Raw genomic sequence first — 17,147 nt, forward strand, 5'->3', positions numbered from 1 at the left:
TAATTAATTGTCTTGCTCTAGGTGACAGGAACGTTTAGAGAACTGGTGGGATAAGGATGGACTGGCCTCGTGCATGGCTGTCAGCAGAGGTGGACACGAGGCCCCGGTGGCCCCCGACTCCCCTTCTCCAGGAGAGCACGGGGTGTGTGGCTTCTCCCCAGCCTCCGGCCCCAGACCCTTTTTTGTGCCAGTCCCCAGCCTGAAATCGCTCTCCGGGCTCGGCCTGGCAAGTGGGCCGCAGAGGCCTGGCTTCGCTTTGGGAAGCACAGGAAGGGACGCGGAGAGGCAGGAAGCGGCCTGGGGAGGCCGGGGTGGCCAGGACTGCGGACCCGACCGCGTAGACGGGCTCAGCCCTTTTTGGCGCTCTGGGGTAGCCGACCCCCCCTTGGGCGCGGGACGGGCCCGGAAGCCCGGACCCAATGACCCCCGCCCGGCCGCCCCGCCCCCGGCCCCGCCCCGGCCGCCCCGCCCCCGGCCCGGCTCCTTCGCGTCGGGGGCAGCCCGGAGCCGCTGCCAGCCTCCGCCATGGGCCGGGCCAGGCTGGGCCAACGCGGGCCGCCCGGCCCCGGCCCCGGCCCCGGCCCCGCCGCGCCGCCTCCCGAGCCGCCGCCCCGCCGCCGCACCCGCGCCCTGGCGCTGCTCGGAGCCCTGCTGGCCGCAGCCACCGCCGCCGCCGTCCGGGTCTGCGCCCGCCACGCCGAGGCCCAGGCGGCCGCGCGGCAGGTCCGGGCCCTAGCGGGCCGGGGCGGGGGCGGGAGCGCGGGGACTGAAGGGCCAAGCCTCGAGCGCGGAGGACGCGGGGGACGCGTGGGCAGGGGCGAGTCGGGAGGGCGCGAGGGGCGGAGGGGAACGAGTAGGAAGGGCGCGGGAGCCGGGTTGGGAGGTGCCTGGGGCCGGGCTGATGGGGAGGAGGCGAACCGAGGCCCGTAGGGAGCGGGGACAGACTGGAGGGGCCTGTCCAGAGGGGTGACCTGGGCGCAGTGAAGCTGGGACCCGCAGAATCTGAAAGGGGCACTGGGGAGCCCTGGCCAGTGAGGAGGGGACTCGGGAGAGGACAGAGGGTGCAGGAGGAACAGGGCCAGGCAGAAAGCGGGCTGGGGACAGACTGGGAGGGGCATGCAGAGGGACCAGAGGGGACAGAGGCTCTGGGGCGGTACAGAGGTGACATTTGCACGGATGGACCCGGAGGCACTGGGAGAACTCAGGAAGATGGTGGCAGGATGGGCTCCATTCGGAAACAACGGCCTGTTGGGGACCAGGATATCCGGCCGCCAACTGGTGATCAGACCTGTCTCTCCTCCCAATTAGGAATCAGCGCTGAAGACCTTGGGGACAGATGGCCTTTTTCTCTTTTCCTCCTTGGACACTGACGGGGACATGTACATCAGCCCCGAGGAGTTCAAGCCCATTGCTGAGAAGCTAACAGGTACCAGAAGAGACTGGCAACTGGGGAGGAGGGCGCCTTGGCCACTGTGTCTTCACTGAGCAGGAGCGGCTGTCTGGAGTGGAGGGAAGCTCCTGGGGCCCCAGAGGCCCTGGACTTCTCCCAGCTCTGACACTTTCTAGCTGGTGGCTTAAGCGAGCTGCTCCAGTAACCCCTGAGCCTGTTTTTCTCAGACTGTGAGGAATAATACCAGTTAACATTCTTGGGTCAGCGAGGTGGCTCACGCCTGGAATCCCAACCCTTTGGGAGATGGGAGGATCGCTTGAGCCCAGGAGTTCGAGACCAGCCTGGCCAACATGGCAAAACTCCATCCCTACAAAAATACAAAAATTAGCCTGGTGTGCTGGCGCGCACCTGTAGTCCCAGCTACTTGGGGAGCTGAGGTGGGAGGATCACTTGAGGCCACCAGACAGAGGTTGCAGTGAGTCAAGATCACACCACTAGACTCCAGCCTGGGTGACAGAGTGAGACCCTGTCTCAAAATAAATAAAGCAAAACCAAAAACAAACAAAAAGTTCCTTGGCCACCTCCATGCCAGACATTTAAGTACTTCATGTGGGTTCTCTCTTTAAACATCACCTGGAAGATGGACACTGCCTTGATCCCCATGTTTGATAGTTGGAGAGACTAAGGCACAGGTAGGCAGTATCCCAAGGTAGAAAGGTGGGGAGCCAGGGCGAGAACTGGGGCCGTCTGGCTCCAGAGTCCTGCACCAGCTCACAGGTCTGAGGAGAGAGAAAAGAAATGCAAAGTGACAAATATGTAGTGGATTTCCAATAGACAGCACCTATAACTTTTTTTTTTGAGACAGGGTCTTATTGTGTCACCCAGGCTGGAGGGCAGTGGTGTAATCACGGCTCACTGCAGCCTCAATTTCCCTGGCTCAATTGATCATCCTGCCTCAGTCTCCTGAGTAACGGGACTACAGGCATGTGCCACCATGCCCAGCTCATTTTTCTATTTTTTTTAGAGTATGGTCTCACTATGTTGCCTAGGCTGGTCTCAAACTCCTGCATTCAAATGATCCTCCTACCTTGGCCTCCCAAAGTGCTGAGATTACAAAGTGTGAACCACCGCACCCAGCCAGGAGCTGTAACTATTAATACTAAATTTGAAACTGCTTAGGTGCTTTCAGATTCCTATTCCCTCCTCCCTCCCTCTCTTCCTTCTTTCCTTCCTTCCTTCCCTCCCTCCCTCCCTCCTGCCTTCCTTCCTTTCTCTTTTTTTGAGACAGAGTCTTGCTGTCAGGCTGGAGTTCAGTAGCATGGTCTCGGCTCACTGCAACCTCTGCCTCCCTGGTTAAAGCAATTCTCTTGCCTCAGCCTCCCCAAGAGCTGGAATTACAGGCACCTGCCAGCATGCCCAGCTAATTTTGTATTTTTAGTAGAGATGGGGTTTCACCACGTTAGTCAGGCTGGTCTTGAACTCCTGACCTCAAGTGATCCTCCGGTCTTGGCTTCCCAAAGTGCTGGGATTATAGGTGTGAGCCACCTCATCTGGCCTCCTATTTCATTCTTGCTATCATTTTTGCCTAGTTGTAATCAGTGATTATTTATTTATTTTTCGGTTAAAGATGAGAGGCTGAAACAGTCTAATGAATTATAAAATGCTTCTCTCGCTGCCCCCACCACCACCCCAACCTCTGTGTCCATTTTCTTCCAACTTCTTGTGACATTTCTTGAACCTAGGATCTTGGGCACCTACAGCTTGCTTGGTGTACGTCAGTCATTGATGGGAAAGGCAAGAGAGACATGCTGGTTGTTTCGGTGTGTAAGCACCAAAGCCCTGTCACAGGCCTGCTGGTTTTCATGGGTGGATTGGGTAGGTTGGCTCCGTGCTGGCCTGGTGACCTGCAGTCGCTGCTAGAGGAGGAAGGTCGGAAGAAAATTGCTGATGAGCTGGAGAGGGTGTGTGTCAGTGTCTCGGCGGCATTGAAAGCAGATGGCAGATAAACAGGTCGTCCCCTTGTGGCCCTGCCTGTACCTCTTATTTCGCATACACTTCTGAGTGTCTGCACAGCCACCTCTTTGTCCTTTTTTGTGGCCCGAGTGAGAGGTCTCTCATAATGGCACTTTGGCAAAGCTTGCTGGGCTTGAGGGGCACTTTTAATTTGTTTGCATAGAAATCTTTTTCTCCATCAGAGTAAAAGAATCCCTCCATTACCTCTAAGCTGTGAATGTAAAAATGGACCACGTTTGGAGAAATCAAAGGGGAAAATCAAATCAAGCAGGAAATAGGGCCGACTGGTGCTATTGGTAGGGTCATGCGTGTGTTTACTTTTCTGCCTTATCCCTTAAAATTTTTACAAATGGCCTATAATGGGCAAATGTTACTCATAAGTCAGGAAAAAAAACTTTTTATTAAAAAGCCAAAGGGGCCAGGCGCGGTGGCTCATGCCTGTAATCCCAGCACTTTGGGAGGCCGAGGCGGGTGGATCACGAGGTCAAGAGATCGAGACCATCCTGGTCAACATGGTGAAACCCCGTCTCTACTAAAAATACAAAAAATTAGCTGGGCATGGTGGCGCGTGCCTGTAATCCCAGCGACTCAGGAGGCTGAGGCAGGAGAATTGCCTGAACCCAGGAGGCGGAGGTTGCGGTGAGCCGAGATCGCGCCATTGCACCCCAGCCTGAGTAATGAGTGAAACTCCGTCTCAAAAAAAAAAAAAAAAGCCAAAGGGGCTGTAAGATACTGAGCTTTATTATTATAATTAATAACGTCATTAGCAACTCCATTTGACAAATGAGAAAGTAAAGGCTCAGAGAGGTGAAGCTACTTCCCCAGTTCATACAGCTAGGTGGTGGAGGAATCATTATTATTATTATTTTTATTTATTTATTTATTTTTGAGACAGAGTCTTGCTCTGTTGCCCAGGCTGGAGTGCTTGGCTCACTACAACCTCTGTCTCCCAGGTTCAAGCAATTCTCCTGTCTCAGCCTCCCGGGTAGCTGGGATTACAGGTTTGTGCCGCCACACCCAGCTAATTTTGGTATTTTTAGGAGAGACGGGGTTTCATGTTGGCTAGGCTGTTCTCAAACTTCTAACCTCAGGTGATCCACCCACATCTGCCTCCCAAAGTGTCAGGATTACAGGAGTGCGCCTCCTTGCCCAGCTGGAATCATTACTACTAATATTTATCTGTGATATCAGTAAAAGAATTGAACAAGCAAGGCTGACTAATAACCTTGCCTCTTTCCTGTTGCTCCCTTCCTCTGGGGTTTCTAGATTGCCTTTTGGAAAGTTTCATTGCATTGACTTACAAATACAGAAATCACAGTGATTCTTCAGAAGAGGCATTTGCATCCGGAGCAGCAGGGAGTGCTCGTTAAAAGGGCAGTTTCCAGACTCTCGCCCCTGCAGATTCTGATTCAGTAGGTCTGAGGTGGTTGTGAGCATCTGCAGCTTAAAGGCATCCTCAGTGCTTTTGAGGACTTCTGGGTGAGAACTGCTTCTAATGCATCATTCAGCCTGCTAGCCAGCAAATGCCAGGCATCATCTCTGTACCATGACCCTGCCCCGAGAGAGCAGACAGGGCAAGACCCCCCACCCAGCTCCATTCTGTTATTGGTGTCTATTCCTCACCCCTTTTGAAACAGGCTTCATTTCTCCCTTAGAGCTTCAAAATGACTCCTTCCACATGGGGAAGGCTACACACTTGCCAGATCTCTGAGCAGGAAAAAATCCAAGAAATCAAGTCCAGCTACTGCCAGTCCAGCCCCTTCTACAGCTGGGGAATGCCCCCCCCGCCCCCGCCAACAAAAAAAAAAGCAGGGGAAAATGGGTCTCCTTGCTCCCAAACCAGTGCTCTCCCTCTGACACCAAAGATAGCCTGAGTCTGTTTCTTGCTTTCATTCATAACTCTGGTTCCCTTGACTGAGTTCCTCTCAGTCTCAGAAGACCCAGAAAAGAGTTGTGTTTGTCATGGGTTTAGAGTAAACAGGCCTCGGTTTCCACCCTGATTCTCCTACCATCTAGCTATGTGACCGGGGGAGGTGGCTTCACCTTTCTGAGTCTTCTCTTTCTCATTTGTCAAATGGAGTTGGTCGTTATTATCTGCCTCCCTGGGCTATCCTGAAACTAAACTGTGATACACCGGTTGTTACTTTGGTGATTGTTAACTGTTAACACCCCAGCTACCCCCACACCCCTCACCCCTGCCTGGCTCCATTAATAACCGGCTAGCGTGGATGTCCAGGGAGAGGTGAGCCCTGCACCATGAGGCCAGTGCCTCCGATGATCTGTGTCTCATAGGGTCAACTCCTGAGGCCAGCTACGAGGAGGAGGAGCTGCCCCCTGACCCTAGCGAGGAGACGCTCACCATAGAAGCCCGATTCCAGCCTCTGCTCCCGGAGACCATGACCAAGAGCAAAGATGGCTTCCTAGGGGTGAGCTGGGGACCCCAGGCAGCGGGGTCATCCATGCGCATCTGCCTCCTGAGGACGAGTTTCTGCTCCTTTCATCTTTCCTCCCTCTGCCCTCTGTGTGCCCACTGGAGACAGGCCCCGTGCCAGGCCCTGGGGGTCTGCATGGCTGTGATGTTGTCCCTGCTGTCCAGGCATACAGCCTGCTGAGGGAGCAGGAGAGAGAAGCATTAGCCTCCTCCCCAGATGGGGGAATCTGGGATGGCTTCCTAGAGGAAGTGACATCTGGTAGACTGCAGGATGGGGAGGGCTCAGCAGGGTGACTGAGCAAGGAGGGCGGGGTCTCAGAGGAAGCAGCAAGTGCAGTGGACACCCTGTTAATGCGGCTGCCCCACGTATTATGATTACTTCCTGCACGTCCATCTCTTCCCCACAGGCCGTAGCACGATGCCTGGCACCCAATAGGGCCTCTGTTGAACTCTGATGATCTAGACCTGAGGTTTGGTCCCCAGCAGAGGGCTTTCCAGGGGAGGGCACCTGAGAAGGTGGAGGTAGGAGGTGGACAGATGCTATCCTTGCCAGCCCCTCCCTCACCCAAGGCCCTTTGGACGGCTCCTGAGCGCATTCTAGGACGAAGCTGCCTCAGCCCCTGCCTGCCCTTCTGCTCGCTCTCCCATTCCCTCCTCCTCTCTCTGGGCTTCCTCTATTCCAACCACACCAGACATGCTTCCTTCCTTCCAAATCCCCAGGCTTTCTTCCAACTGGGAGCCTTCTCACATGTGGTTCCCGCTGCCAGGAACGCTGCCTCTCTGTGCCCAGCCCACACCGACCCAGCCCTTTCATCTCAGCCAGCGCCACTTCAGCACAAACACAGGCCTGAAGGCAGGAAGTGCCAGGCTGGTCACCAAGGCCAGACGGCTGGTGTGGCTGGGCCCAGAGCATTCAGGACCCACGCAGGGCCTCCTGGTCAGTGGGGCCGGGAGAGAAGTTGCCAAACCCCACCAAGGGCCTTGTGGCCTGACCTTAGCCTTAATTCTGTGGCGGCAGAATAGCAAGCAGATTTTAAATAAGAGCTTCCACATTAGACCTGGGCTTTCCAGGCCGGGGACAGGGCACGGGGGGCATGGGGAGAATAGGGAGAAATGGGAGGCAAGACGACCAGTTCTGGACCGGAGAGGCAGAGGTGATGGAGGGTTAGGGAAGCCTGTGGGTGCTGGGGAAGGAAGGAAGGGCAGGGCGTGGCTCCTCATGGACAATGGTGGGCAGGAGTTGGATGACTCAGGCTTCTGGCTGGGGACCAGGGGCATGGTGGGCTGCTTGCCCAGATGGGGACTGGAGCGGGGCAGGGAGTGGGGAGAGAATGAGGTCAGTCTGCACATGTTGAAGTTGAGGTCCCGGCGGGTGCTGGGTATCTGCCACCCAGCAGCAGCCCCATGGCAGTGCTCAGCTTTAGAGCCTGGTGGCCACGTGGCAGAAAAAACTGGAATGAGTATGAGGCTGGCACCTACAGTGGAATTACTACCTTGCCCAGCCCAAGGAAGCAGTGCTGGGAAGCCCCCTCTTTTTTTTTTTTTGAGACGGAGTCTTGCTCTGTCACCAGGCTGGAGTGCAGTGGCGCCATCCTGACTCGCTGCAACCTCTGCCTCCCAGGTTCAAGCGATTCTCCTGCCTCAGACTCCCGAGTAACTAGGACTACAGGCATGAGCCACCATGCCCAGCTAATTTTTTTGTATTTTTAGTAGAGACATGTTGGCCAGGATGGTCTCGATCTCTTGACATCGTGATTCACCCGCCTCGGCCTTCCAGAGTGCTGGGATTACAGGTGTGAGCCACCGCACCTGGCTGGGAGCCCCTTTCCTAACCTCATTGCTGCAGGTTCGGGGAGGGATGGGAATTCCAAGGAGGAGCTCAGGGAAGGGCAGTGCCCATTTTTGTTCCTGTTCACTTGCCGTCTCCCATTATGAACTCCAAGAAGACAGGGTGCACAGTGTACCCCTATATAAGTATATAGTAGGTGCATAAAACATTTTGTTGAATGAACAAATGAATCAACGTGTTCTTCTCAGCCAAGGAGAGAGAGCCCAGCAGACAGGCAGAGGTCTAGGCAGTGGCTGAAACTTGGGTCTGCCCTTCCACAGAAGCAGCTGGGGAGCCCGTCTCTGGGTTTGGCAGTGATGGGCTGGTCCGAGTGGATGAGTCCCCCATAGACAGCAAGAACTGGGGTGGGGCAGGAGCAGCACCCTCAGCCCTGGCCCCCAAGCAGAGCTGCACCAAGCCCAGCACCCATCTCTGGCAGGTCCCCTGCAGGGGGTGGCCAGCCCACAAGCAGGACCCAGCAGGGCGGGCTGGTCCTGGCTCCACACAGCCGCTCTGCCTTGAGAACCGCCTGTTCAGTCTCTCTCCGTGGGAGCTTTCCGCACTGCTTTCCTCCTACCTCCCGCCAAGCCTGAGCTCCTGCTGCTATGGAGGTGGGGACAGGAGAGGGAACCCGCTGCTCCTCAAAGACCGGCCAACGTGTAGACAGCTCTGTGGCCTCTGAGTCTCCTCTCCAGGCCATCAGCCTGTCAGACAGAGGCGAGGCAGGTCACTGACGAGGACTCGGGCTTAGGGGAGGCCTTTGTCCAGGCTGTCTAGCCAGGGTGGGGCAGGCTGTACTTAGGGCAGGGTGCTTCTGGGGTGTCCCTCCTTCCCTTTCCCTGTGGTCTCATTCTGCTCTTGACCCTAGAGATTTCACCTCGAACATGATTGCACACCACCCTCATCGGACTTAACTCCAAACCGAAACCTTGAGCTGGCCAGTGGGACATTAGTCCCTGGGAGGAGACTTGGAGAGGAGGTGGGGGAGGGAGAGCAGGGCTGCTGGAGGCCCAGGAAGCCTGGGCAGGGCGGGGCACCCAAGACTGGCCCACGGGCTTATGCAGAGGATGGAGGCAGGACCATGTGAGGCACAGAGCCCTATCACCCCATTCCAGCCCTGCCCTTGAGTGAGCTGCTCTGGCCTGGGCTCCCCCTTGGTGGTCTGCAGAGGCGCTGGAGAGAGCAGAGGAGCCTTTCTTGGGTGGGGTATTGCCAAGCTTGTGGCCATCACTGGGGCAGGAACCGCCCTGGGGTCCATCTGCTCCCTCGGTGTGGACTGGCTCTGGGCTTGGGGGAACCTCCACCCACATGGGACAGGAGGCCCCAGAGTCACGGTTCTCAGATTCCTGGAGCTTCGCTTTCCCCTGCCCCAGGTCTCCCGCCTCACCCTGTCCGGCCTCCGAAACTGGACGACTGCAGCCTCACCGAGGACAGTATTTGCCGCCCGCCACTTCCAGCCCTTCCTTCCCCCCCCAGGCCAGGAGCTGGGCAAGCCCTGGTGGATCATCCCCAGTGAGCTGAGCGTCTTCACTGGCTACCTGTCCAACAACCGCTTCTATCCGCCGCCGCCCAAGGGCAAGGAGGTGAGGACAGCTGGTGCCACCCGGTGCCCCGCCGCCCCAGCCTAGGAATGGTCACCCCCCATCTGTGCCTGTACCCCAGTGCCAGGCCTGCCCCACCTGCTCTTCTGCCTCCCTCTGGACCTGCCCCTTCCCCACGGGGCCCCTGGGCCTTCGGGTCTGGGCTGACCCCCACCCCAGTGGATCCAGGCCCAGCGGCACCCAGCAAGCCAGCGCTCGCCTCCCTCCATCCCAGGTCATCATCCACCGGCTCCTGAGCATGTTCCACCCTCGGCCCTTTGTGAAGACCCGCTTTGCCCCTCAGGGAGCAGTGGCCTGCCTGACTGCCGTCAGCGACTTCTACTACACCGTGATGTTCCGGTGAGTGGGCCACACGGGAGCTTCGGGGAGGTGCGGACGGTATGGTGCCCGGAGGGGAGGGCCCGGCTTGAGGCCCCCAGCTCCACCTCTCCTCCCCCTGCCGTCTAAGGCGAGCAGCTTTGGCTCCCTGAGCCTCAGTTTCCCTATCTGTGGATCTGGGTGCTGATGACTTCCTCATGGGGCACGTGAGGGTTCAGAAAGAAAAGCTGTGGAACTTGCTTGGCACGGGGCTGGCAGCCATGGTTGTGCCATCCACACAAGTAGGCAGGACACGCAGTCACGCGTGCCCTCTAGAAGCTGTGAGAGCTTGGGGAGGGGGTCCAGGCAGGGCTTCCGGAGGAGGGGCACGTGACCTGGGCCTCGAAGGACAAGCGGAATTTGGAGGGCCTCACTGTGGCTCCCCGGCCCGCCCACCTCCACCCCCACACTTGGCCTCCTCTCCCTGATGAGTCTGGCCAAGGCTTCCCGGGCCCCTGGGGAGAAGGTGGGCAGCTCTGGCGCAGCAGGTACCCTCCCCACAGGATTCACGCCGAGTTCCAGCTCAGTGAGCCGCCCGACTTCCCCTTCTGGTTCTCCCCTGCTCAGTTCACCGGCCACATCATCCTCTCCAAAGATGCCACCCACATCCGCGACTTCCGGCTCTTCGTGCCCAACCACAGGTGGGAGCTTGACCCTGGCCCAGCCTTGGCACCCTCCTACAGCCGGTCCTGTTCCTCAGCTCCAGGAGCCTAGGGGCTCCTTCTGTCTCTGCCCTTCCTTGGCTCCCCAGAGCCCATCTGCTGGGGCTGACGTGGGAGAAGGCGGCATGAGGCGGGCGAAGGCAGCACAAGGTGGGCAAGGGGATGAGCCGGTCACCTGCCAGCTCTTCCCAGGCACCGCGTGGCCTGGCCCTCCACCTCTGTGCCTGGGACCCAGCCCAGCAGCCCGCAGACCTTTCCTGAAGCTGGGCCTCCCCACCCGCACATTGCTGATAGGCCACAGGCAGAGCTGTAACCACAGCCTGTGCATGCCACCAAGGGGAAGGCCAGCAGCTAGCCAGGAACCTGGCTGTGGGGTGTGGGAATGCTTCCCAGAAGAAGGTCATCTCAGCAGATACCAGGGGCTCCAGGGATTTCACCAGGCAGAGGAACAGCACATGCAAAGGCCACAGGCAGGCCCTCTACTGCTGCAGAGCCTTGGAGGGGCTTCTGGGACAGGACTGTACCAGCCACTCCCTGCCTGCCTCCCCTGCTGAGGGCTGGCCGCCTGTCAGCAGAGCAGGGGACCCAGGAGGCCCTGGTTTCAAGTTTTTCCAGATTCCTGATAGCAAGTGGCCACCTATCGGGCCTGAATGACCGCTTTACAGGGACAAGACCTGGGCTGGGAGCCAGGAGGTCTGCAGTTGAGTCTTGGCTGTGGCACCCTTGGGCCGTGTGGCTGTGGGCAAGACCCTGGCCCTCCGTAGGGTTAGGTGGGAGACTGACTCCTGGCCTGTTTCACCCACGGGGCAGCCGTGAGAGGATGGTTGGGTAACATGAGAAGAGAAAGTTGCTCCTAGGAGTGGAGGTGGAATCCCTCCCTCCCCAGAGTGGGCAGGGCAGGGGCTTCCCAGTCAAAGGGAAAAGGAAGAGGAGCGCACAAACCCTCCATCCGCAGGCCTAAGGCTGGGCACACCTGCCTCCAACCCAGGGTTGTTGAGGAGGGGGACTGTGTGGGACAGAAGGAGAGAGGCAGTGACCAGCTCCAGGACCAGATGCTCCTGGGCTCGTGTCTGAGAACCAGGTGTCAGGGACTGCTGACCCCCGGGAGGTGCTTAGCTCTGCCCCGCTGTGCCACCTGCCTGCTGCGGAGGTGGTGGTTTGTCAGTGCTGGGGCTCCCCCTTGTGGCGGATCTGCAGATTGCACTGTCAGATTTCCTGCTGCCTGCCAGCGGCCTGTGCAGGGACCACGGTGCTCATTTTCATTCCTATCCCACCCTGTGACCCACTGTAAGGCACTGGCCATCTCTCTGCCTTGAAGGGTTCTGGGCAGTACACGGGCCATGGCTGTGCAGGCCCTTGGTGAACTGTGAGGAGCAGGACTGGCAGATGGTGAAGTGGCTCCAGTGCCTTAGGAAGGGGCAGCCTGGTGGGGAGAGGGTCTGGGCTCTGCAGCCAGAATCCCAGTGGCTCTGAGAGCAGGCGTTCACCTTGAGAAGCCTCAGTGTCCTTATCTGGAAAATGGAGACAGTTGCACGTGTTACGTGAGAAAAGTCTGACACAGATAATGGGCTTTGATGACGGTATCACTCTGCCCTGGCCGTCCCCAGGTCTCTGAATGTGGACATGGAGTGGCTTTATGGGGCCAGTGAAAGCAGCAACATGGAGGTGGACATCGGCTACATACCCCAGGTGAGTGCACAGGAGGCTCCCATCCAGGTGGGCTCGGCTGCAGGAGCCTGCCTTTGCTGTGCAATGAGCGGAGCATCTTGGAGGGTCTCTCAGGGACCCCCTGAGGATTTTCGACCATCTCTGAGCCTTCCCCCAACCACTGACCTCTGGCCCAGATGGAGCTGGAGGCCACAGGCCCCTCAGTGCCCTCCATGATCCTGGATGAGGATGGCAGCGTGATCGACAGCCACCTGCCCTCGGGGGAGCCCCTGCAGTTTGTGTTTGAGGAGATCAAGTGGCAGCAGGAGCTGAGCTGGGAGGAGGCTGTCCGCCGCCTGGAGGTGGCCATGTACCCCTTCAAGAAGGTGAGGCTGGGCAGGGGTGAAGGCCAGGTCCGGCTGCATGGGCAGAGGCTGGGAGCTGCGGAGCAGCAGCTGGGCACAGGCGCTGGCGTGTGTGCAGGGCTTGCTGCTGAGGCCCTCTCACTGTTGGCCCAGCGTGTACCAGTGGGGCCTCCCTGCTGTCATTCAGAACTTGGAGGAAGAGGCCAGGTGCAATGGCTCATGCCTATAATCCCAAAACTTTGGGAGGCTGAGACAGGAGAGTCACTTGAGGCCAGAAGAGTTCAAGGCCAGTCTGGGCAACACAGCGAGACCCCATATCTACAAAAAATCTTTTAATTACCTAGCACCTATAATACCAAAGCTTTGGTAAGGCCGAGGCAGGACGACTGCTTGAGCCCAGGAGTTCAAGGCGACAGTGAGCTACAATTGTGCTGCTGCACTCCAGCCTGGGCAAGAGAGTGAGACTCCATCTCAAAAAATAATAATAATAAATTAAAATAATAATAAATAAATAGAACTTGGAGGAGACATCCATCCCCTGACTCAGCAGCACCCCCTTCACACACACATACAGACACACACACTAACATATATATACGCACAAACATACATATACATACAAATGTACAGACATGTACACACACACACAAATATATATACCTGCACACATACACATGCACACACTAGACTCACAGTGAGACCCTGGCCACTTTGATGATGGCTTCACTCTGTCTCCTTTGACCCCAGGTCTCCTACTTGCCGTTCACTGAGGCCTTCGACCGAGCCAAGGCTGAGAACAAGCTGGTGCACTCGATCCTGCTGTGGGGGGCCCTGGACGACCAGTCCTGCTGAGGTGAGGGGCCCAGCTGGATATAAGGGGAACAGTGGGAAAGTCCATACCTTGTGGGGTACCGGAAGCTCGGGACTCTCCTGTTGAGAGGGGCTCAGGGACTGCACATGGTAGAGGTGTGGGGTGAGGGCCTGGGGTTTCTGTGCTGAGCCCAGAGGGAGCGACCAGATGCTGAAGAAAGGGCCCGGGCAGACTGTGTTCAAACATAGCCATTGCCAGCCTGGTAACCTTGAGCAAGTGACCTCCCCTCCCTGAGCCTCATTTTCTCAGCAGTAAGAGGGGGTAACACACTCACCTCTTAGAGCTATGGACATGGAGGTGAAAGTGCCGCATATGCTGGGAAGTGTTATACATGTGTAAGAGAGAGAATTGGGCCACAGGGTGGGCTTGCATTCATTTATTCAGAAAATTCACCAAAGACCTCCTAGATGCAACGTTCTTTGGGTGCCTGGCAGCAGGCACAAAGATGAATAAAACAGTGCCCCGCCCTCATCCCATCAACTATCAGTGCAGTAGTGGGTAGGGTGCTGGTATCCCACAGGGAGGAAGTCAGAGAGGGTCCCTGCCCTCAAAGGGGGTGACACAGTGCAAAGGCAGACACTGAATGAATCAGTACAAGTGGGTTGAGTGTTCTACAGGGAACAGTCCAGAGTGGCACCAGAGTGTAGAACTGGGGGTGAGGGAAGGCTTTGTGAAGACAGTGCTATTTACGCAGAGACTTTGAAGTGTGAGTAGGAGTTTGTCAGGTGACTGGATGGAGTGTGCCAGGTAGAGGAACAGCCTGTGCGAAGGCCCTGGGGCACAGCCTTCATTGGATTTAAGAAGCTGTCGCTGTCTGCAAGTCCCTGGGGCCAGGTAGAACCCCTACCCCTAATCTCAGCCCAGGATGCTGGCATGTTATTGATGTAAATTCCAACTACCATTTATTCAGTACCTATTCTGTGTCAGGCTCTTTCAATCTGTCATTTCACCTGGGTGCAGAGACTGTTCTGTAACCCGTGAGGTTTCCCCAAAGCAAGACTGTACCCCAGCAAGACGTGGGAACGCCTCACCCTTCTGTCTTCCAGCTTTTTCCTCTTTCTGAACAGGTTCGGGGCGGACTCTCCGGGAGACCGTCCTGGAAAGTTCGCCCATCCTCACCCTGCTCAACGAGAGCTTCATCAGCACCTGGTCCCTGGTGAAGGAGCTGGAAGAGCTGCAGGTTAGTGGGCAGGCGGGCAGGAGCGGGAGCCTCGGAGCAGTGGAGGGGCCGCGGCATCAGGGGTGTACAACTGTCTCCACAGAGCAACCAGGAGAACCCGGCCCACCAGAAGCTGGCTGGCCTGCACCTGGAGAAGTACAGCTTTCCCGTGGAGATGATGGTCTGCCTGCCCAATGGCACCGTGGTAGGCACCCCCACCTGGATCCCACAGGGCCCAGGGAGCAACCCACAGGCGGCATGGATGTGCAGCTTCCTCGGGCTTCGGGTCTGGCTCTGCCACTTCTTGGCTGCAAAGCCTCAAGCTGGTCTCTTACCCAGTCTGAGCCTCTGCTGTCCCCATGTACAAACAGGAACGCTGATGCAGGTGGTGCTCATTGGGGACTGTGCAGCAGTGAGCACAGTCCCAGAGCAGAGTCAGCGCCCCCTTGGGGCGTGGCAACCAGTCCTGGGACGGAAGGGGAGGGAAGAGCCAGGCCGTGCGACAGAGAAGACCAGGAGAGGGCCCTGAGCCAGGATTCAAGACCCCACCTCTCGCTAAGGGCCCTTACCCAGCACTCGGCATGTCTCCTCACTGGGGCCTCACAGCAGCTTTGGGAGATGGATGATCATGAATGCCCATTTACAAACAAGGAAAGAGGCCCAGAAAGGTTCAGAGACTTGACACATGCAGACAGTGAAGTGCAGCTGGCCTTGAACTTGGGCCTGCCCTTAAGCCTCAGAGCTCCGGCTCTTCTGATCGAAGCGACCCCGTATCCTTTAAGTCCCATGGCGTGGCTAGTGTGGGACCCAGGCTGTAGGAGGGTGCCAGGGTCTCAGGGGAGTAGGGGCTGGCACAGGAGAGTGTCCGGTGGGGGCTTGGTGCAGAGGAACGGGCACCGGGCAGAAGGTATCTGCCATCCATGCACAGGGTGATGAGATGGTGTCAGGAACTGGAGGACGACGGGCTGGCCACTCGTCTGCTGATTCATTCATTTGTTCGTCTACTGGACACCTACTCTGTGCCAGGCACAAAGATAAAGACATGGTCCTGTGCTAAGGAGCTCACTTTCTGGAGCGAGAGGCCGATGGGGAGGCTGTCAAGTGTGAGGGTACCGTGAGAGAAGTGGATACGGAGTTCAGGATGGAGTTTGGGGTCACATGAACAAGGAGAGAGGTCATTTTGGGGGGGTGGGGCAGAGGGCTAGTGGAAGGGGCAATGTTGGAAGGTGTTGGGTTTTCACCTGCTGGGCAAGGCAGGGAGGAGACCCCTCGTCAGAGGGCCCCACATGTGCAGAGTGGGGCGCAGGGTTGGTGCTGGCCAGGGCTTACTGCATCACTGCCCACCTGCCCACCATCTGCCTCAGACAGGGACTGCCAATGCTCGAGAGTCGCTGCTTCTCCCCAGAGAGCAGAAGGCACATGGAGCCTGGGGGCCCCCTTTCCCCACTCTTCTCACCCAGCCCTTCTCCCAGGTCCACCACATCAATGCCAACTACTTCTTGGACATCACCTCCATGAAGCCCGAGGAAATCGAGAGCAATCTCTTCAGCTTCTCACCCACCTTTGAAGACCCGTCCACGGCCACCTACATGCAGTTCCTGAAGGAGGGGCTCCGGCGCGGCCTGCCCCTGCTCCAGCCCTAGAGTGCCTGCGGGGCGGATGGGATCTGATGCACAGGCCCCCACTTCCCAGAGCCAGAGTGGCCCTCAGCCCACTGCAAACTGCAGATGCCGCCCATGCCCACCCACTTCTAGGCTGCCTTGGGGTACAAGAGCCACTGAGGGTGCCCGTCACAGCCTTGGCTCCATGGTGGTGGGTAAACAAGGGGTGCCTGGGCTGACTGGGCAGAGGAACCTCTAGCTCTGTCACCCTCTCCCTACCCACTTGGCTCTGGAAGCTGCTTGGGCCCCCCCCAGATCAGGGCCTGGGGGGACTCCCTGGACCTCTCCCAGCCAGCCGCACAGTCTAGGCCCTTGTGGGGTGAAGAAGAGGAGGGAGGAGCAGGCTAGGAGGACAGGGCCACCATCCTCTCCGTGCTTCCTTCCCCAAGGACATATCCAGAAGCCCCGGGCAGAAGCCAGGCTGCCAAGGTGGCTCTTCTGTTCATTTAGCGCCTTGGTTACTGTCCATACCCTGGGCTGCCCTCCTGTGCCTGATGTCCCCAGCTGGGGTCGGTCTCAGGAGGACATAGCCTTCTGGAGCCTCTGGGCAGAACCCTCCATCAGAAGTGGAAACCAGACTGGACCCCCTGCAGCTCCCCCAGCTGTCTGGGGAAGCTTACTGTGAAGAGGCTTCTGCCTTTAGCAATGGGGTTCACTAAAGGGGTTCCTGAGGCCCAGGGCCAAGGCTCCCCCACCGCCCACCCCAGCACAGGGTCTTCATGGGACTGCTGGAGCCAGCGCTCCTGCCATCCCTCCTGCCCCTCAGACCTCGCATCCACGGAAGCATAGCCCAGCCAAACAATAGCCTTCTCCAGAGCCAGCACTGTGCCGGCCACAGGGGTGCCCCAGGCTACCTCTTCTACCACTGGGGTGCCATGGACTCCCCTTGGCCACTCTTGGGACTTTGGTCCATGTCCTGAGCCACTGACCATGGCCAGTTTCTTTTTTTAATACATGCGGAAAAGTGTTTTTACACAAACTTTCTCATGGTTTGTAGATATTTTTTTATAACCCCAGTGCTGAGGAGAAAGGAGGGGCACTGGTGTCCCCGGCAGCAGCCCCATGATGGCTGGATCTGAAATCCTCGATGGGTCCAGCTTGATGTCTTTGCAGCTGCACCTGTGGGAAGAAATAGTCCTCTCTTCTTTCTCTTCAGCTTTTT

At 57.7% G+C, this 17,147-nt stretch overlaps 1 protein-coding gene across 3 annotated transcripts; it reads left to right on the forward strand.

Annotated features, from left to right (window-relative positions):
• The first annotated feature begins 505 nt into the window (after positions 1-505).
• On the forward strand, positions 506-17,147 carry SELENON (selenoprotein N). Of its 3 annotated transcripts, none has more exons than XM_032300883.1 (12): positions 506-723; positions 1,309-1,426; positions 5,696-5,829; positions 9,036-9,245; positions 9,478-9,602; positions 10,124-10,261; positions 11,890-11,971; positions 12,127-12,315; positions 13,042-13,147; positions 14,233-14,345; positions 14,428-14,529; positions 15,785-17,147. In XM_032300883.1, exons 1-12 carry the CDS (start codon positions 526-528, stop codon positions 15,965-15,967), a joined length of 1,698 nt encoding a protein of 565 aa, XP_032156774.1. In that variant the 5' UTR covers positions 506-525; the 3' UTR covers positions 15,968-17,147. The 3 variants fall into 3 exon arrangements, with proteins under 3 accessions (XP_032156774.1, XP_032156775.1, XP_032156776.1); XM_032300884.1 differs by having other exon boundaries at positions 15,797-17,147; XM_032300885.1 differs by lacking the exon at positions 12,127-12,315.

This window comes from Sapajus apella, unplaced genomic scaffold, assembly GCF_009761245.1.
Source record: "Sapajus apella isolate SASKATOON/1434 unplaced genomic scaffold, GSC_monkey_1.0 scaffold43, whole genome shotgun sequence".
Lineage (NCBI taxonomy): Eukaryota > Metazoa > Chordata > Mammalia > Primates > Cebidae > Sapajus > Sapajus apella.